Here is a 21,695-nt window from a genome sequence, read left to right as displayed (position 1 = left end):
AATAACCTACTGTTTGTTCCCTTAATGGTTTACACTGATTCATGAAACCAAAGCAAAACACCATCGAAAAGATTTTTTTAATTTTATTTTTCTTGGATATTTTATGTATTTACATTTCAAATGTTATCCCCTTTCTCCCCACTCCAATACCCCTTCCCCTCCTCTGCTTCTACTATGATCCAATTTATATGAAATTATCAAAGAACTAACACAGATGAGAAACGGAAACGTGACTACTGCATTTCATCATGTTCTTGTATGCTAGGAGTCTGTTGAGGCACACAGATAGTGTGTTACCCAATGCCTACTTGTTGGACAGGGACTCTCTTGGATGCAGCCTACAATCAATTGACGTACACATTTAAAAATAATTAAATCACGAAAGAAAGAAGATCCAGTGTGTGATGGTTCACAATTTAATGCAGGCCAAGGAAGAAAAAATCACAGAAAAGATAGGAAACTTAAAATTTAAAGTTTTAGACATGCAATAAAAGTGGTGCTCAGGTGGTTTAGGGAACAAGAAAGGGCAGTAGTGTTCAGTGGTCAGGAAAAACACAGGAATTCGGATAAGGTAAAATTCTCCAACTTACTGACTCTTCACTGGCACAATTTACCTTTGAAGAAAAGAAGATATACTGAAGCTTTGAACTGTATTAACTGTGTTAGGACAAGTGAACAAAATCAATTAAAACAGTTTTGAAATAAAACAAGATGAAACAACAGTAAAGGAAAAGAGTTAAAATTTAATTAGTAAAGGTTTGCTGATGTGAGAGAAATCCCCATGCCATAAGATGTACCATCTTTCCAAGAACATTCGGAAACTGCTCGTGGGCGGCGATCTTGTTCTATGAAGCCTGGAAGAAATATGAACCACAATTAGGAAAATAAAATGGTGGCACATGGCCCGGAGCAGCATGGCAGTGAGACGCACTGCAGTGAGCGGCACGGCAGTGAGCCGCAGGGCAGTGAGCCGCAGGGCAGTGAGCCGCAGGGCAGTGAGCGGCACGGCAGTGAGCGGCATGGCAGTGAGCGGCACAGCAGTGAGATGCACTGCAGTGAGTAGTGAGCGGAACGGCAGTGAGCCGCATGGCAGTGAGCCACATGGCAGTGAGCACCATGGCAGTGAGCCGCATGGCAGTGAGAGGCACAGCAGTGAGCAGCATGGCAGTGAGCGGCATGGCAGTGAGTGCCACGGCACTGCTCAGGGAATGGAGAGGAGGAGGAAAAGGAGAAGAAGAAACGACATGTACAAGGAGAGGCAGAGGCGGGGGACATGACATCATCCTGAGACATGCCCCTAGTTTCCAGTGATCTTCCTTCTGCTGGACTCAAATGTCATTGAGATTCTAGAGCCTCATAAAAGAACACTAGCCATTTGGCTCCAATGGATGTGTCTTTAAAGTGATATTTTATAACTAAACCATAAAGGGTCTGGAAGAAATAATTTTCTCTCTTTTGTTAGAAGATGGGGGAAGTTCTTGTTTTACTTGTGAATTGGCTTATGTGGGACAAGGGACTTGACTCTCATGTATTTAATGGCTAGAGTGAAGTCAGAGAGGAAAAAAAGAAGTTTAGGTCAATGGAAGTGTCTGACTTTGGATATCTGCAGGTAAAAGAAGACAATATGGTTTTAGGAAGATACAAGCTAGTAAGGGATTGTGGAGAAAGATGCAGAATGAAAAGGAACAAATAGAATGCTATTGCGTAGAAGAAAAGTATTGAGTAAGATTATGGAAAGGTAAGATTTTTATATGTAATAATATCCAAAATATAGAGATCTACAATCACAAATCAGATACAGGGTACAAATTTTAGAGGAAGGATTAGAAAACAAAAGCACCATTCAAGTTATTGACATCAGGAAGGCTCATGATAAGACTATTCTTGGATATATTTAGCAAATATATTAACTATCGAAGTGTTCAAAACACATTCAAGAAACACATCTTTATTTTCTTAAAAGAGAGTTTGTAATAATTACTCTCACTAAAAATAATTTAGGTCCCACAAGTTGGGAAATGAACCCTGACCCCAGAGGACCACTAATCATTGCTCCATCAGGGATGGATACAGAGTGAGCTGTAGTTCCAGCTCCTATTAACAGAGCATACCATGAATCTGCTCATCGAAGGTCCTCTGGGTAACAGGTACCCCTTAAATTAAAAGAATGAAAACAGAAATACTGACTGGGTAGGAGCAGACAAGGCTGCACTCTAAAATACTTCTTCACAGAACTATGAGATCATCAGGAAGGTAACATTCCATTCCACAAATGTCCATACTAGAGTTAAGGGCAATAAAGATCACACATATATACAAATAGGTACATGCTTTTATAAATTATATAGAGTAAATCTGTTGATGAAGTGTAGACTTATAGGCATTCTGAATTAGATTTCTAATAGCATTTTAGTCAGCCAGGACAGGTCACATCTATATGCAGATATTCTTGTTTTTGTTCTATTTATCTTTAGAGTTTGTGAAATCACAGCATGTCTTGTGGCAATAAAATGTTTAGGAGTAAAAAAGAAATGTGTTTTATTTATTAACAAGAAAAGTTGGTGTAAAACAAGATTTCATGGTTTTGAAAAGAAGTAAGTAGGTAGACACAGGAGAAGCTAGAGGGTAAGAAATAAGAGGACTTGAAGTAAGGAAAAGAAAGGCAATATGATGTAATTAAATCTTAATTAAAATAAAAATTTCAAAAATTATAAAATAAATGAAAGAGAAATCAGTCATGGAATTTTAGTTCGGTTGCACCATACCTACAGGAGCTGAAACAGGTTTTCCCTGGGAGCATTTTCAACTTAAACTATTAATTACTTGGAAAACTTAATTACTTGGAAAAATTGTTGATAAAGTAAAGAATCTGGTGCCAAGCTTTGGGCTGGATCATTGCAGTGTCAACTTATGCAAGACTTTGACAGTGAGAAATTTAAACTTTCATAAAAGTCAGTTGACCCAATAATTTTATTTCACTAAATAAGATATACCACAGTTTTTAAGCCTTTCAAAACTGACAAAATTGCAAAGTTCCAATGTGAGCACATGTTAACAACAAATGTCCATGTGAGGTGAGATAGCAAAGTATCACAGAACCACAGATGGAGTTCTATGCAGCCTAAACGCTACAGGATAATGAAATGCTTCATGGATAATGCAAAAAGAGAGGAACCACCATAAAAAGAATTGTGAAAAAGAGCTTACCATTGCAGAGAGGTAATGTGTGGTTGATAGATGTTATAATGTTGAAATCCGCCCACTTAGGACACTTAAGAGAGTGGGCATAAAGCTGGAAGCATGGTTTTATAATCTAGTTTTCTAGTCTAATTGTGTTATGCCTTTGCTTAGACAATACGCTACATCCACATTTGCCACGAAACCATGAACAAATACTAATGCTTATCTGATGGTTGATTGCTTTGTGTAAGGTTGTACTCCTGCCTGGCAGAATTTTTCAGACAGGATCTCACTCTGTACCTCTGGCTGTCCTGGAATTAACTGCGTAGTCCAAGCTGGCCTTAACTCACAGAGATGCAGCTTGCTCTGCCTCTCAAGTGCTGAGATTCAATACCACTGCACCTGGAAAAGTTTAATGATATTGATCTTCCCATCAATTTTTCCCAGTCTCCATAAAGGGAAACTGATTCATAAGACCTAAAACATATGAACCAGGCAGCTTCATAGCTACAAATACACAAAAGAGGAAGGCATGAGAAGAATGCATGGTGAAAACGGAGTCAGTAAAGAAAAAGGCAGAAGCAATGATATTGCTTAGAAACATGGTTTTTAAGGTTTCTGGAACTCTTAATGTGCAAAAGCATAATAATATAAAGAAATTGAGTAAATTGTTTTAAATATCCCATGTCAAACATTTCCAAGAATAAGCGTGTAGCTAATCAAGCATGGAAGGGGACATTTCCGTTTACACAAGTATGTCATGGAGTACAAACGCCAGTTTATGAGATCCTTGACCAGGCTGTCAAACAATAATGAGAAAGGCAAGACTTAATACTGGCAATTTTATTGATATTAAACTCAATGTATTTATTACTAATAAGCTGTAAATCCTATTACCGAGGTCCATTTAGAACCTTTCAATTGATATAAACTTATTTCAAAAATCCTCAATTAAGTTACATTTTTAATATGAAACATAAACACAAAATTAACAGACCATGTTTATTATAAACTTAGAGCATTCATTTTTCACACTAAAGTACAAAACCAAAATTTATGTAATGTTACCTTGAAGAATCTGTCTTTTAAATGAGTCCAAAGCATTGGTGGGTTATAGTTGACTGCATATTTAATATTCAAAGTAGAAAATAGTGAATTTGCCATGAATAAAATGACAAAAGCTTGCACTCAGGAAGAGGTGTGTTAAAAATGCCTGTGTCTCAGCACCTCGTATGTGATGATACTGTGTTATCTGAAAGCTTACAGGGTTCTAATCTCTAACAGTCAAAATTGGAATGCTTTCATGAATTTTCTAACTAAGGCTTAATGCCTTTCCTAGGTTAGAAGCAATAAAGTAAGTCTCCTTCATTACCTTATATAAAATGATGTGAATTGAGGTACAGTCTCAAATTTATAATGCTAGGATCAAAAGAAATACGTGATGTATTAATCTCTTTTGTGATTAACAGGCTCAGAAACAGTGTAAGTTGAGATAAATCAGGCACACTAGGAAAAACGCAGAAGAGTTGAAATGTAAAATGAGAGTTTCTCAAAGTTGAGATAAAATAAATGGATAGATACATACACACACACACACACACACACAGAGAGAGAGAGAGAGAGAGAGAGAGAGAGAGAGAGAGAGAATAGTACCATGTGGAAAACAAACAAACAACAAAAATAAGTGGGCAAGAACCTAATTGTCACCATCAAATCTTGGAGAGACTGCTCTGCCATGTGAAGGACCATGAAGTACACAAATATTTAGAGAACAGACCAGTATCTGCCCAAGGCTCCTGAGGAAAGCTTCTGAGCCACTAACTGGAAAAACTAAAAACCAAAAAAACATACTGTCTGACAAATAAAAAGTGTCTCTTGAAAGTAATCAGATAAGTGTCAGAAATTTATCTTTCTTAAGACATAAAGAAGAAAGTTTGAATAAATAGTGTTGGATATGTTCTTTTTAATTTGATAACCATGAAAAGATAATCGATAAATAAAAGAAACACCAAACTCACAAATGAGAAAGGAACTTTTGCTTTATCATATAAATGTTAGCAAAGCTTTCTTTGAGTAAATTTGTGATATGTTGATTTTTAATGAGATTTTGCTGCAGGGTGCACATTCTAAAGAAGTATATCTAAGGGGTTCTGCACACACGAAACAACAATGAGAATTATTTAACATGGTATTTTTTGGATTTTCTAGCTTTATTCCTCAATTATTTTCAGAGTTGTTTGTAACCATCTTCGAAAAACATGCACTCTGCATGAGGACTTCAGCCACAAACAGTGGGTAGTGCCACCATGGGGCCAGCTAATGAGTCGCAACTCTCTCCAAGCACCTTCTGGCTGATGGGCATCCCTGGCTTAGAACACCTCCATGTCTGGATTAGGATTCCCTTCTGCTCCATGTATAGTGGCCCTGATGGGAATGTGACTATTCTGGCTGTATGGTAGAGCAGAGCGCAGCCTCATGAGCCCATGTTCTTTCCTGCATGCTGTCAATCACTGACCTGGTCCTCCCACATCCACATTGCCACATACTCTGTCTTTTCTGGATGGCAGCCCATGATATCACCTTCGGCATGTCTTGCTCAAATGTTCTTCATCCACAGTTTCACTGCCATGGAATCTGGCTTTTTAGCCATGGCCATTGATTGATCGTCTATCTTAGCCATCTATGACCCCTCATCGTATACAATTCTCACCCACAACCCAGCATCGCCGTGATGGGACCCGTTAATGGTGCTGCGGGTGGTAGGCTTCCTCCCACACCCCATCCTGCTCAAGCAGCTGCCCTACTGCAGAACTCAGAATCATTGCAACACACCTGTGGGTTCATGGCTGTGGTGAAGTTGGCGTTTGGACATCAGTGCCACCAAAGCGTTACGTGCCTTGGTGCTGCTTTTTGCATGTCCCGGCTCTGTGATTGTTTTCTTCATTGCCATCCTCCTATGTTCTGATTCTCCGTGCAGTCTTCCGGCTTCCGTCTCGAGAAGCAAGTCTTAAAGCTCTAGGCACCTGTGGCTCCCACGTCTGTGTCATTGTTGTATTCTATTCCACAGCTGGGTTTACCTTCCTGACCCACCGTTTTGGCCACAATGTGGCCCCCCAAATTCATATTCTAGTAGCCAATATGTATTTATTGGTTCCACCATTTCTCAACCCCATTGTTTATGGTGTTAGAACCAAGAAAATTCGAGATTATGTTCTTAATACACTAAAAGTAAAAGGTAGCTGATCACGCTGAAGTTGTTTGAAAGTGCTGTAATAAAGCTTAAAGGGAAGAATGAAAGTAATTGGTCCTTTCTCACGATGGAATTTTCGAGTATAAACATTAGTTTTTAATGTGGAGGAGCTACTCCGTATAGACAAATTAGTTCAAATTCTGATGAAATTAGTAGCTGTATTTTTATTGTGTGTTCTTTGTTTATAGTAAGCTTCTTTAAAACTTGATGCTAAGTAAATGCAGCCTTTATCCCTGTTGGTTCTTCCAACCTACCTTTTAATTTGGTATAGCAGCTTACTTTAAAATAAAAGCAATTAAAAGGGAAAGAAACACACGACCATTTTTAAATATTCCTCAAGAACAGGGTACTGAAAAGTTAATGATCACTGTCAATAATTGACATGAAAGTTATATATTTGGTTTGGCCTCTAAATTTATGAAAATGTCCTGTTTATTTATAAAAAATATTGGTACACAGACCTTGACGGGAAATATACACTATCCTTTACAATGATCTAATAAACAAATACTTAATATTTTTCTACTTTAAATATGAGTATGTATAATATGGGTATGTGCAAATGAGTAAAGCTATCCTCAGAAATATAAGTGCTGCATGGCCTATAGCTGGAGTTACAGGTGTTTTGTGGAGTGTGGCTTCTGGGATGGAATGCTTAGCCTTCCACACATTCTTTTTTTTTTTTTTTTCCCGGAGCTGGGGACTGAACCCAGGGCCTTGCCCTTGCTAGGCAAGCACTCTACTACTGAGCTAAATCCCCAACCCTCCTTCCACACATTCATATAATTGCCACAGAGGCATCTCTCCAGCCTTATTCAACTATTATTTAAATCACCTTGTAATTGTAGGCTATTTTCTATAATGAAAGAACTGTAACCAGTTTTAACACAAGCTAACTAACATTTGGCCTCTTTAAACCTTTCATTTTAGTAGACTAGGATTCTATTCATGACTATCTCTACATTCTTGAGAATCACCCCAAAGCTTGCTCAGACACAATGATCTTAATTTTATTTAATTATTATTTGTACTCATAAATTAAAAGTTACTTGCTTTTGTAAAAGTCTATTTTTTAAATAAATCAGCTTAAAGATTTGAACCATTATATATAAGCAATAGAGAAAATAATTTTTTTCATTTATTCATTTATTATATATAAGTACACTGTAGTTGTCTTCAGATACACCAGAAGAGGGCATCAAATCTCTTTACAGATGGTTGTGAGCCACCATGTGGTTGCTGGGAATTGAACTCGGGACCTCTGGAAGAGAAGTCGGGTGCTCTTAACCACTGAGCCATATCTCCAGCCCTAAAATTATTTTTTAAAAATACATTTTCTTCTGGAACAATTTGAGCAATTGAACATTTACTCTTGATAAAATTTAACTCACTTCCTTATTTCTTTTCTTATACAATATAGATGTGCAGAAGAATTCAATAAATATTGGTGAAATTGATGTTGTCTCTATAGTGGCTTAAATTTTACAAAAATATTGATTATACGTTAATTTTGGATAAGGCATGTGGATATGTTTGAGGTGGCTTTATGTGTATAGTCATGTTCACAGATGTGTGAGGACACAGGTATGTATGTATGTATGTATGTATGTATGTATGTATGTTTATATGCATGTATATATGTCCAAATATGTGTGTATGTATGGGAGCTAACAGACAGGGAAAGAAAAAGAGGTTATGGAAGTGGGGTTATTAATATCACATGGATAGAAAGTGTGAATCATGAGTTGATGTGGGTCTTCAGATAGTATAGGATGTGAAGTCATGGAAGAAATAAAGGAAAACACTGTGTTATACTGAAAACAGAGAGATGATTCAGACTGGGATAGTATCAGGCAAGGGTGAGAAGGCATGACGACTGTACTCAGCTAAATACTGAGCTAGTAGCTGAGCAAAAAGGGCAAGATGAGTAGTGTGTAGATGAGAAATATATGCAAGTTTGCAATTTGAAAAGATATTATTGGGCCTAAAAACAAAGAAGACTCTGCCTCGTCTTTCAATATGAAAGAGTAAAAGGGGCAGCATAATAAATTTAATGAGCCCAATCCAGAAAGAAAAATAACTGCATTGCATTTGTGAAATCAAAAGCAAACAATAATTAAGAAGGGAAGAAAACTCTACACACACAAAAAAAATACAGGTAACTAAGGAACACTTAAGAGTGAGAGAAAGTTTTACCAAGGGAAAAGTACAGCAGTTGGATATTCAATACAAAATAGTCAACACTGGAAACATGCCTGTTAGTAATATTATGTACTGAATGAGTAGGTTATACTTAGAGAATTATATGTAAAGGCATAAACATATGCGCATGTAACAACAATTAATGAAAAAAGAAGTCATGAATTTGAAGAGAGCAGGGAAGAGCATGTAAGAGGGTTTGGAGGGGGAAAAAGCAAGGAGGAATGATGTAACTACGTAATGATCTCAGAAATAAAAGAAAATACATTTTCAAAAAGTGTATTAAACAGAGAAAAGAGAAGAAACATAGTTACTAGGGTGGCCTAGACTGACAGGGAAAAATAAACCAAATGGTGCACAGTTAACAGCTATGAAAGATAGGTCAAGTATTGATGGAAAGAAATAATATCTACAATGATTAGATATTGTAAATTCTGAGTGTAATGTATTTTAGGTATCTTTCTCTAATAGATATGCTAATTCACTCAACTTCATTAAATACTTCACAATGAACAGCATCCCATTATACAAGTTAACTTTATAAATTAAATCATATATTCATAAAAAGATTTTAGTGTTCACAATGTTGTAAATAATAGTGAGATAAAAATAGAAGAAATGAATGAAGTAGATGTCATAAGGGAACTTTCACTGTCCAGAAAGATAATAAAGACCCAGATTGTTCATAATGACCAAAAAAGAATTTATTTTATTCACTTGAGTATCATGAACATACTTTGCCCTGAGGAACATAGCCTAATAAAGATTCTGCTAACCTCTGAACTCACACAACTGTCATTTTCCCTTGGCACTGTTATTCTAGGTCTAAGAGCTCACAGTTGACAATTGATGAAAAACCAGTGTGTGTGTGTGTGTGTGTGTGTGTGTGTGTGTGTGTGTGTGTGTGTGTGCATGCGTGTAAGCATGTGGGCACGTGTGTAGGAATGCTCACATATATTAATAGATATTATTATTGTTTGAAGGCCAGTCTTTGCCTGGACAACAATATATGGGCAAATAGAGATTAGCTCCCAGTAAACTTCCTGTCCATCTGGATCTTACAGTCTTCCTGCCCCTCCTTCTGCAGTGATCACTGAGCCTTAGGTATGGGAGTTGTATTGCAAATGTATCCATTGCAACTGGGATCCACAACTTTTCATTTATATTGGTTGTGGTTTTCTGTAATGGTCTCCATCTGGTTTAACCAGAACTTTCTTGATGGGAGTGAGGAGTACTGTTCTCTCTGTGTGTGCAAGGTCATAAATTTATAACTTAATCTGCTGAGATATTGGGTCTCCTAGAAATTTCAAAAGCTATGTCCATACAGTCTTATCAGCATGACTGTCTAAATATTCTGGACAAGAACATCAACAATAGAATACTGCCAACTGCCAGAAAAATTCCATGAGGTCTTAATTCTACATAAAGGGATACAAGCAACCATGGAATGTTGAGAGTTGGAGAAATAGTTTTTTTCCCCCAGAAAGCATATAGCAATTGTTTCTCAAATAAAAAACTTGTCATATATATTTCAAATGTTTGTGATTATATGTCATATATACATACATGTATATCTATGCTAATATAAATACAAGCACTGTTTAACTACCAAGAAGATGAGATTGTACATATGTTTAGAAATATATATGTAAATAAGTATACATATATTTATGTAACAATAAATCAAACAAGACATAATTTGAAAGAGCAAGGAGTAGTGTATGTGAGGATTTGGAGAGGGGAAAAGGAAAGATGAAAGAGCACATTCATAGTATAACCTAAAATTTGAGAAATAATTCAAAATAATAATAATTAGAATAGATAATGGAAAAGCAAATAGGTAGATCCCTAATCGTTCTCTTCAAGATATTTATACTCTTCCAGTAATTTCCAAACAAAATAAAAATTTTTCTTTCTTTTTAGGGATATCCACAATTCTGCCAAGAGTCATTTTTAAAACAGTTCCTCCAGAACATTATCTTTTACCATATTTATCATCTAGCACTCCAATCTTGCTCAAATTTTCTTCAGTTCTTCCCTTTCTATTTATCTCACAAAGGCTCTTAAGTTTACTTTGTCTATACTTTTTCTAAATATGCCTGGGCTTCGATCCCATTTAAGAAATTAAGAGCCCTGATATCTGTTTCTAATTTATTTATGGAACCCTAAAAGTGATTAGAAGTAAAAATAAATAAATAATTTGAAAACAAATCAATTTACATGTAATTACAACCTACTACAGTGCTGTTTTGACTGTGACTCCCCATCTGCCTAATCTATATCCAGGAGTCTTAAGCTGCCCATTCTGATTCAACTGCTCCTGCTTGTTCCTCTGTGATTTCTAATCCCTATCAACCTGCTACCCGCAACTCAACCACAGCAAAGTCCATGGCGCTTAGCAAATCTTGTAGGTCCTTAGTGATTTACCTTAAGGGTTTTGTCTAACATCTTTCAAGCCAAGAGCAGCACATTTGGGTAAAGACAAGGTCACTTGAGACCTAGGGAAGCAAACCAAACCAACTTAAATGGGTCTCAAGCTGAAATCCTCCATCTTATTCTTGAGTGAAACAGGACTTCTTCAGACCTCTAGTGTACTGGATCATTCCGGATCATTCGGGTTTGCTAACCAGATCTCTCTGCAGGTAGGACTCCAGGAGAGGAAACAAAGGAGGGAGAGGAAAAGGTAAAAATGTCCTGGGACACAGACAGTTATGTAGGTAGAATAGATTCTCATTTGCGTTCAACCAAATAGAGAAAAAAACCTAAACCCTTTGTAAAGTTTTTCATTTTTTAAAGAATGATCAGAGGCACTTGTTTAAAGAAAACAAAACAAAATGAGAGAAAGCTCTGAGTGTTTACTCTTGAATAGATTGAATTCTTCTATAACATTCACATACTTTTACCAATATTTTGTGATAGCACAGAGAAAAACCTTGTCACATTGTTTAAAATTCCGGTGCTGTCCTAAGAGACTATCTTGTGGGTAACATCACCCGTAGAATTCCTGATAGATAACTATACATTCTCCCCTGGAAACTTCAACATGTACAAGTTTCTGATTTTGTGGTGCATCTGTTTTCTTGTCAAGCAGTTATTTATGACAGGATACTGACTTCTAGCCGTTTAAACTACATTTAACTGTTCTAACTCCCTCTATGTGCCCAGATATTTAGCTACAGTGGTGCCAAGTATTTTCTATGTAAAGAAATTATTAACCTAGAAACATTAGAGTATGAAGGCATCAAGATTTTCAAATATTTGTGCTCAGTGAATCAGTGAAAGACTTTTCTTTATCTTCATCACAGTTCCTGGTAACTAACAAACAGAATACAATACTTCTACATCCCACTTCAAATTGATAATACATTGAAAAACAAGAACAGTTGCAGTTTAGAACAAAACTTTTTTTAGGAATGGTGCTAGGTATACACATGTAATATTTGTACAGGGATTAATTTTGCCTTATTTGGCTTATCTAATTTTTGACATGAAGAAGTTTAATTTAACACTTAATTTCAAATAAAGCAAGAAAGATTATATGTGAGAGTTTAGAGGGAGAATAGAGATGGTAAAAATAATAAAATTATAGTATAATATAAAAAAGAAATTAAAAAGATAAGATCAGTTGCATAAACTAAGATTTAGGTCTGATATTCCAAACTTCATATTTTTACTATGCCAGATTACCTCGCAGGAGATATGTGTATTGTTAAACACCAGTGTGCCATTGACAAAATGCAATTTTAATATAAAATATTGATGTCTGAATCAGTCGACTTACTATGTAAAAATGCTACAGTAGAATTTGAGTACTAAGTCAATTATCACAACATATTGGACTCTTACATATTTATAATAATTTAATTATATAAAGACCATTTATTTTGTGTATTAATAAGCCTAAGCATATATGTATGATTTAATTACCATTATAAATCCAGGCACATTAATATACCATAAACTTAACAATAGCTGGGTGAGGGGCACATGAGTGAGTCTCCAATGTGTGTCTGTAATACCAGCACTCAGCGGGTTGAGGCAGAAGAGTCCTGAGTCAGACAAAGCCCTGATTGTCTAGTGAGTTTGAGACCAAACTGGGCTACAGAGAAAGACCCTGTTTCTAAATAAAATCCAAAGGAAAACAACAGTAACAGGAAGAAAATCCAAATCATTAGACTTACAAATGATTTGGAAACATGTTAAATATGTCATCATGTGGATGTAACTATAAAACACTAGTAATCGAACATGTCAACTACAGGCAGGAATTATGTCCCAATATTAATATCATATTTCTAGGTGAAGCAACTTTGAAATATATGCTTTGTTTTGTGATTTTAAGCTTTTATTAGTATTTCTCCTTTTGTACGCTATTTGCTAAAATTATACAGTTGAAATGTTAAATAAAATTGTGAAGCCTCATGTTTAAAAGCTTGTAATTGTACTTGTATAATTTTAAAAACTTACTACTATATTTTATATCAATATTTGTTGTGACTTCCCTTTTCGCATATTGACATACATTCATGACTTTCATTTAGTGACAGAACATTTTGTATTTCTATCAAAATAATTATATAGTTCAAAATATTTAATAACTATAATAAGGTGCACTTTTGGTAAAAATCCTTATGTTAACCCCAAACACTACTCCCTGCAGAAACACAACCAAACGTTTCCATAGAAAATTGTTAAGTCGTCTTGACTCTTAACCAACTCCTCATTTGTCCTTGACTGGATGTGTGGAAATGCTGAATTGTTATCTGTTGAGACATTTTGAGATTGCAGGTTTGTCATCCCACACATCCACTATTCTACCAAAATGATCATCTTCCTTTCTACATAATTTTCCCGCAGAGTTCCTGGATCTTTTGTCACAATGAATTATTCATAATGAATGTTCTTAGGAAAGAATCCTAAAGCACGAAGACCAATGCTACAAACAAGATGACACACAATTATATTTAGCTTCCCTACCTGGGATAAACACTTCAATGACTGACATGTTCATACACACACACTTTGTCTGTAATATGGGATGCATGCCCTGCTGTATCCTACCATCTAGGTGGTCATATTAGGAAATGATAAGATTGGAGTTTAACTCAATCAAAGGAAAGTCTAAATCACGGAACAAGCATGTTTAATGAGAAATTATTTTTGAGAAGGTGTCTTTCTCATAGCAAGTTTTCCAGTATTTTCTGCATTCCCACTAAAAGTAGCTCAAGGGATGACATGATCATCAATTAACTAATCATTACCAATAGAAACCATTGTCCTGTCTCTATAGGAACCAGACCTTGAAGAGCTCCTGTGACAATGCCCTCATGTAATAACTCCATTCCTCAGCCCTTGATATTCATCCTGACTGGAATCCCAGGCTTCGAATCCTCCCATGGCTGGTTCTCAACATCCTTTTTCTTAATATTTATAATAACCATCATAGGAAATGGCACCATTTTAAACATCATTTGGATAGAGAAGACTCTCCATGAGCCAATGTTTCTCCTCTTGGCTACACTATCAGTTGTGGACTTGTGCCTGGTTACAGTCACTGTACCCCGAATGCTAGGAATCTTCTGGATGAATGCCAAAGAAATCAGCCTTGAGGCCTGCCTCACACAGATGTTTTTCATCCCTTCCTTTTATGTCATGGAATCGGGAATCCTCTTGGCCATGGCCTTTGATAGATTTGCAGCTATCTGGTACCCTTTGAGGTACACAACCATCCTGGACAGAAACATGCTTGTGAAGATGGCACTGGCTATACTGGCAAGGGCAGTGGCCGTGGTCACCCCTGCCCCCATCCTAACTAAAAGGCTGGAACGATTCCAAACCCAGGTCATCAATTATTCCTACTGTGCCTACATGGCTGTGGTGATGATTGCTTGTGGAGACATCTCCAACCATGTTGTGTATGGCCTCATGGTTATTGTAGCATCTGTGGGGATTGATCTCCTTTTTGTCATTCTGTCCTATACTCTGATCCTTTGTGCTGTCTTTCGTATTCCATCTTGGCAAGCCAGGAGAAAAGCTCTCAGCACATGTGGTTCTCATCTGTGTGTCATTGGTCTGTTTTATTCTCCAGTTGTCTTTTCTGTCTTATCCCAGATTTTAGGGTACCATATGGCTCCCTACTTACAGATTATAATCGACAATTTGTATTTTCTGGTGCCTCCTATGGTCAACCCCTTAATATATGCAGCCCGAACCAAACAGATGAGGGAGTGGGTGTTGCGCATACTGACCTGTCAGAGAAACTGAGCTGACGCCTGTGATGCACAGAAGACATGGAGGCCTGGGGAGTGCTATGCACAGCCAGAAGTTCAAATAATTTCTACCAGTTCAGGATTTTCTTCAGAGGGGGAAGAGAGTACTAATTCAAGAAAAGAACTCTGTCAGGTTAGAAATACAACTTGCATGTATTCGTTTGATCTTGATATATGAAAGTTTAGTAATTCCTAAGTACTTGCTTATATGTAAGAAAATAGGGACCTTGCACTGTAACTTTTATTGTTTATATGATCAAATGATATTACTTGAACTGAAAACATTTTCCAAATGGTGTAAGAGTGTGTCATCAACATGGTGAGGCTTTAATTTTGTCTTTTCATGGTTGTGTTTCACTTTTTCACCAAGACATAGTCATAAATAATATAAAAGAATTTAAAAAATAGATATGTAAATATCTATATGTAAATATATCTATGAACATATTGATAAGCAATGAGCTTTATTTCTCTACTTATTGTACATAAAAGGATCATATTGGGTATGTTATAAAATGCCTTTAGAAGTTCTAACCCCCATTGTTGGGTATTTTGGCTAATGTCATCTCCATAGGGTACTGGAAGCCTCCCTCGTCCTTGGTGTCTTGGATGTTATAGTGTTGGAAATAGTTCTACCTGAAGATCCAGCTATAGCCCTCCTGGGCATGTACCCAAATGATGGTGAAGTGGGAGATAAAACCCGTAGAGACCACTTCCAGTAAATAGGCATGGCCCCCAGTTGAGGGATGAGGATGAGGCCACCTATGCATCTCAAAGTTTTTAATCCAGAAATGTTCCTGTCCATAGAAAAGACAGGGACAAAGAATGGAGCAGAGACTGAGGAAAGGGCCATCTGGGGACTGCCCCACCTGGGAATCCATCCTGTCTTCAAACACCAAATCTAACACTGTTGCTGTTGCCAAGAGGCACTTGCTGACATGAACCTGGTGTTGCTGTTCCCTGGGAGGTTCTGCCAGCACCTCACCAATGTAGATGTGGATTCTTGGAGCCAACCATGAGACTGAGCTCGAGGACCCTGGTGGAGGAGCTGGCAGAAGAAATGGAGGAGCAGAGGAGGATTGCTACACCATAGGAAAAACAATGTATGTTCAACAGATCACCAAGTACTTCCACAGACTATATCACCAACCAAGGAGTGTACAGAGAGGGATTCCTGGCTCCAGATACATATATAGTGAAGGATGGGCCTTGCCTGACATCAATGAGAGGGGAGACCCTTGGTTCTTTGAAGGTGTGATGGCCCAGTATAGGGGTTGTTGGAGTAGTAGGGCAGGATGTGAAGGTGGATGGGGGAGCACCCTCATAGAGGCAAAAAATGGGAGGGGAGAGTGGGAGGATGGGATGGGGGGTTGTGGAGGGGGAATATGGAATGCAGTTATCATTTGAGATGTAAACAACAAGAATGATTAATTAAAAAATACAATAAACCAAAGTTCATAAAATGGTTACTAATGACTTTTTGAAGGTGAAAAGACAGAAGATAAAATATTGACTGGGTTTATTTATACAAAATTTCAATATCACTATTACTCTGTAATACTGATTGATGGTCAAGCGAGAGGGAGGAAGAATAGGATGAGGAGCTGTGGGAGGGGCGACCAAAGAAGAGAACAATGACTGGAATGTAAATAAAAAGAAAAAACATAAAAACTAAACAGAGAGAGAGAGAGAGAGAGAGAGAGAGAGAGAGAGAGAGAGAGAGAGAGAGAACCAGAATCACCAAAGCAGCAGGCCTCCAATAATACTCCCCACACATGGACAGTGCTCCTTCTAGAAGCTGAAGGTTATTAAACAATAATTACGTCAACTATGGGATACCTCCCGATGATAATCAGATAGGACCCTGAAGCTTCAAATTAGTACATGTTTTTGATCTTGAATGCCCAGCAAAGCACTCTTTATGAAGGTATCATGCACTTAGATCACATGACATAGAAAAAAATGAAACCAGAGTTGACTTGGACGTTTTCTTCCTAGCTACAACTAGCTGCTAAAGTTCAGAAGGGTTTTTTGGTTGTGGGTGCCATTTTTTTTTTGGTGGTGTAGCCACTAGACCTGGCTTAAGTGAATAACATCCCAAACATACTCAGGTAAGAAATTGTGTGTGTTCAGTGAATCACACATTAAAGTCAGAGGACTGAACGGGAAGAAGGGAAATCAAATTTCAGAGAGAAATCAAGGAGATACCTTTCCAAAGAAAAGATAATTCAAATGACTACTACTTGCAATATAAATGCACAAGAGTTTATCCTGTCTTTAAGAAATGCAGGCACAGGTGATGAAGCAGAGACTGAGGAAAAGACCAACCCTTACTGGGCCCAAATTGAGACCCATCCCATAGAGAAGCACCAATCCCTGACACTAGTAATGATTCTCTGTTATGCTTAAGTCAGGAGTCTAGCATAGCTGTCCTCTGAGAGGCACCACTTAGCAGCTGACTCAGAGAAATGGAGACACACAAAGCCAAACAGTGGATAAAGTTTGGGACTCTTATGGAAGAATAGCCAGAAGGATTGCAGACCCTCAATGGGATAGGAACTCCACTGGAAGGGCAACTGAGTCAATTAACCTGGACCCTTGAGGCTCTCAGAGTCTGAACCACAGACCAAATACACACAGTTTGGACCTAGTCCTCCCCTCTCATATGTAGTAGATGTGCAGCTTGGTCTTCATGTGGACCATGTACAACTGGAGTGCGGCTATCCCAATAACTGTTTATAATATATGGGATATATTCTTCTAGTTGGGCTGCCTTCTATGAACACAGTGGGAGAGAAAGCATCTAACATTGCAAAGACTTGAAATGCTAGGGGTTGGGGGGATACTATGGGATGTCCCCATGTTGTCAGAAGAGAAGGGAAGGAGCAATGGGGGAAAGGATTGCGGGAGAGGATGACCAGGAGAAGGCAGTGAACTGGGTGTAAAGTGAGTAAGTAAAAAGTAAATAAAACATATAAATGTATAAAACAGAAAAGTAAATAAGTGAAAAAACATGCCTTTAAAAAGATACTCTTTTTCTTATTTCAAGCTTTCCATTTCATCTATATGGTTTCACATATTTGCATACATTAATCTATCCAAAGCTGTACCTATTATTAAAATACTATTATTAAAGATTATGTATTTTGTTACAACACTGTCTCTATAGGAAACAAGTCTTTTCTTTATATCTAGTAAAATGAAAGTATAATAAAAGTAAACACTGTAATAAAATGCAAGTTTCCATTGAATAATATGACTTGCAAGCTTTTTATATGTTGAAAAGTGTCACTTTTATTGCCTTTCTAAATATCTATGGCTTTAAATTTGTTTTCACAAATTCTTAGGTTTGTCAGTACATAAATGTGTGATGTATCCATCAGTTTTCTGTACCCTATTATCTTCTATGTGACATTAGGGAACATAGAAGAATACTATTTATTCTGCTTATACAGTTTGTTTCTTCTACTTAAAATATTTTAGATGCCATAGTAAAGACTGCTACCAGGCTGCCCTAGTGGTTTCCTGAAGAGATCCATGTTCATAGCAACACAGTGTTAACACTCCATCTATGAACCCTTGTTGGTTTGTGAAGTAGCATTCACTAATGAATACAATGTACCAAGAGTGTTATACTGCACCTTAAGGCATTGCTCTCCACAAAGAGGATCTATAGGGATCACTGGATAAATTGTATATTTCTCCTCCCCATTGTGGTCATGGGGAACTCTACTTCTTATACTAATTCAAAAATGCCTTCAACAAAAGAAAGCTCTGAAAATCCATGCTCTCCCACATATTTAAATAAAACAAAACTATCCAACGACACTAAAGTTTTCACTATGGTTTTCTTTAATAGCATATATTTATGTCAGTGATCTAATTTTAGGTTAAAACCATTTTTCAGGTAATTTTATCTTTTTTCTTTTGTAAATATAGTATGTTATTAATTTGATCCTCACTAGGAAAGGAAATCAAATGAGCAGATGAAGAGATTACTGAGTTAATATTTTTAGTACTTGTGCGGTACCAGCCAAGATGGGACAGATGCTCTTAGTGCTTAGATCCTGAAGAGTGAAGACTGACAAAGTAGCCAGAGACACAAAGGTAAATTCAAATGTCGCTGTTCTCTTCTTTTGTTTGTAAGAGCTTTTGCTTCATAAAGATATGAAGAGAAAATATAATGGTCTATTTAACATGATATCTGCTCAGTTAAATAGTAGAGATCTCAAATTCTTCACATTGTCTCCTAATTAACTTTTGGTGAAAAGTTAATTTAGTGTGAGTTTTAAAATGACACAGACAAGGCATTTACAACAGTACTAGATTTTAGGCTGTTGAAATGGGTCAGTTGGTAAAGGCACTTGCATTTTTTGCAATGTGTATTTTATGTAAATGCACATTTATATGTAATGGATATTTCGCATTTGTGTAAAACTGTGTATCAGATGGTAGGGAAATAAGCATATGATCTCATACAACAGGATGGTCTGTGTATTTTGATAAAATTGAATACAGGCTGCTTCTCAGGACCAGAATTCTCAAAGAATTCAGACTTATATATCAGCACAGCTTCATAAATTTTAATGACATTGATTTTAAAACTGATTTAATACTATGAATAAAAATCTTTATCATCTGAAATAACGTTTGACATTCAAATCTCACATTTAACATTGCGTCTTCCAGGAAATCTTGTATGACTCCTTTTAAAATGTAGTTTTTTTCTCCATGTATACACAATTATATTGCCTTAACCTTCTTATGCATTACACTATATGTGATCAATATTTTTATCTCCATGTAAAATTATAGAACAGATACATAAGTGTCAGTGTTTGCGATCAGGGAAAAAATTTCCTTCTGCATTAAGAAAGCACAAGATATGTCTGCGTTTGGAGAAAGAAAAAATAGATATCTAAGAATGCAAGAAAGAAAGAAAAATGGAGAATAAATCTTAGGTGAGGGATCAAGGACTATATGACATTTGTATCTTTCACCTGTTGTTTATTCCATGTTTATACTGGTTTTCTGTTGAGAATATGGACTGACTTTTCATGAAAGATCACTATATTGGAAAAAATAATGAAAATAGGCATATATGGTTCAAGCAGTTTTAACAGGCAGTTCTCTAGTTTTCCTGTGACACAAGATTTTAAGGTTCTTTACTGAGTATTAGATTTCAAAACAAAAATTCGTACAACCCATTTGCGGATCTCCTTTGTCTTCACACCATAGACAATAGGGTTAAGGGCAGGGGGCAGGAGCAGATAGATGGTAGACAATAAGATATGGACGTATGGTGACACATGACCAAAACGGTGACTAAAAAAGGAAAAAAAGGCAAGGATATAAAACTCTAGGAAGACAACAATATGAGCCGTACAAGTATTGAAAGCTTTGCTCCGTGCCTCTTTCTGAGGAAGACGAAAAACAGCTTGGAAAATCAAAAAGTAGGAGATGAAAACGAATATCATGTCAAAGCCCAGAATTGCAAAAGCCACAAAGAGCCCATATGATTTATTAATAGTGACCTCTTCTGCCGCCAGCTTGACGACAGCCATGTGCTCACAATAAGAATGAACGATCACAACGGAGTGGAACCGTCGCAGTCGCTTGAGGAGAACGGGTAAAATCCCAACAAGTACAGTTGCCCGGACTGCAACCATCAGAATGACTCGAAGTAAAAATAAAGGTGTAAGGATGGACGGGTGCCTCAGAGGGTCGCAGATGGCGACGTATCTGTCAAAAGCCATGGCGAGCAGAATGCCAGATTCCATTCCTTGCAAGGCATGGATGAAGAAGAGCTGGGTGAGGCAAGTATCAAAAGCCATAGAACATGAACCAAACCAGAAGATGGCCAACATCTTAGGAGCAATGGCTATACAGAGACCAAGGTCAGTAGCTGCCAGTACTGCCAAGAAAATGTACATGGGTTGGTGTAAGCTGCGTTCCCTGGGAACAATGATTAGCAGGAAAAGGTTTCCCAGCAAAGCCACAAGACATACAACAAAGAAGGGAAATCCAATCCAAAACTGCACATGCTCCAGTCCAGGGATGCCAACCAGAATCACTGTCCTTGGGTTCAGATATGACAAGTTGGTATAGCCCATGAATCTGAAAAATCCTGTACATCACCACTGATACTGACACCTAATCAGAGAGAACTGGTGAATGTGAAGGTGCGAACACTCAAATTTCATCTTGTAATCTTATACATATGGATAAGTATGACCATGTGGCTTTAAATCTTTGAGCATCAACCAAGTTTTATAAGAATGTGGTTCCTTGATATTCTTTTGAAAATCCAGTGTACCTTATAGATAATGAAGATGGTATTATATCCATCTTCTAGAGATTATATGAGTGAAAATGTATGGCCTAATTGCATTGATTCTGTAAGTTTCTGGAATCACCCCAGCTGGTCTCCAAGAAAGCAAATGTGTCTTTTCCCATATCTATCTATAAACTCTGTATACGTTCCGGGCTATGTTCAACTTCACTGTGACAAAGAGCACCTTGTAGCCTGGTGATGATGATGATGATGATGATGATGATGATGATGATGATGATGATGATGATGATGATGATGATAAAATCTCACAAATCTCAGAAAACAGTGGAGTTTAAAACACAGAGATGTCAATGAAGCAAAAAGGAACATAAGCTAGTAAAGGACAGTGTCAAACCTGGAATATTATATAGCTTCTAGATAACTGTGTTTAAACATGCTTATTACACTAATACACTTCATATGCAGCAAAACAGCAGGCCTCTCAGGCTGAGTGGAGTTCAAT

The 21,695-nt window shown here is 37.1% G+C and overlaps 2 protein-coding genes and 1 pseudogene across 2 annotated transcripts; 2 read left to right on the top strand and 1 right to left on the bottom strand.

The window, feature by feature from the left end:
- Positions 1–5,486: 5,486 nt before the first annotated feature.
- On the top strand, positions 5,487–6,423 carry LOC116894090 (annotated as a pseudogene).
- Positions 6,424–13,948: 7,525 nt separating this feature from the next.
- Positions 13,949–14,893, top strand: LOC116894089 (olfactory receptor 52K1-like). Its single transcript, XM_032895810.1, has one exon. It carries the CDS (start codon positions 13,949–13,951, stop codon positions 14,891–14,893), a length of 945 nt encoding a protein of 314 aa, XP_032751701.1.
- A 5,170-nt stretch (positions 14,894–20,063) lies between these two features.
- On the bottom strand, positions 20,064–21,011 carry LOC116894088 (olfactory receptor 52A1-like). The gene has a single exon (XM_032895809.1). The coding sequence runs from the start codon at positions 21,009–21,011 to the stop codon at positions 20,064–20,066; it is 948 nt and encodes a 315-aa protein (XP_032751700.1).
- Positions 21,012–21,695: the final 684 nt, after the last annotated feature.

Source organism: Rattus rattus, chromosome 2 (assembly GCF_011064425.1).
Source record: "Rattus rattus isolate New Zealand chromosome 2, Rrattus_CSIRO_v1, whole genome shotgun sequence".
In the NCBI taxonomy this organism is placed as follows: Eukaryota; Metazoa; Chordata; class Mammalia; order Rodentia; family Muridae; genus Rattus; species Rattus rattus.
This window is presented reverse-complemented; position numbering and strand designations above follow the sequence as displayed.

Coding starts and splice junctions, on each gene's coding strand:
- LOC116894089 (XM_032895810.1), top strand. CDS start 13,949: ATGCCCTCATGTAATAACTCCATTCCTCAGCCCTTGATATTCATCCTG.
- LOC116894088 (XM_032895809.1), bottom strand. CDS start 21,011: ATGGGCTATACCAACTTGTCATATCTGAACCCAAGGACAGTGATTCTG.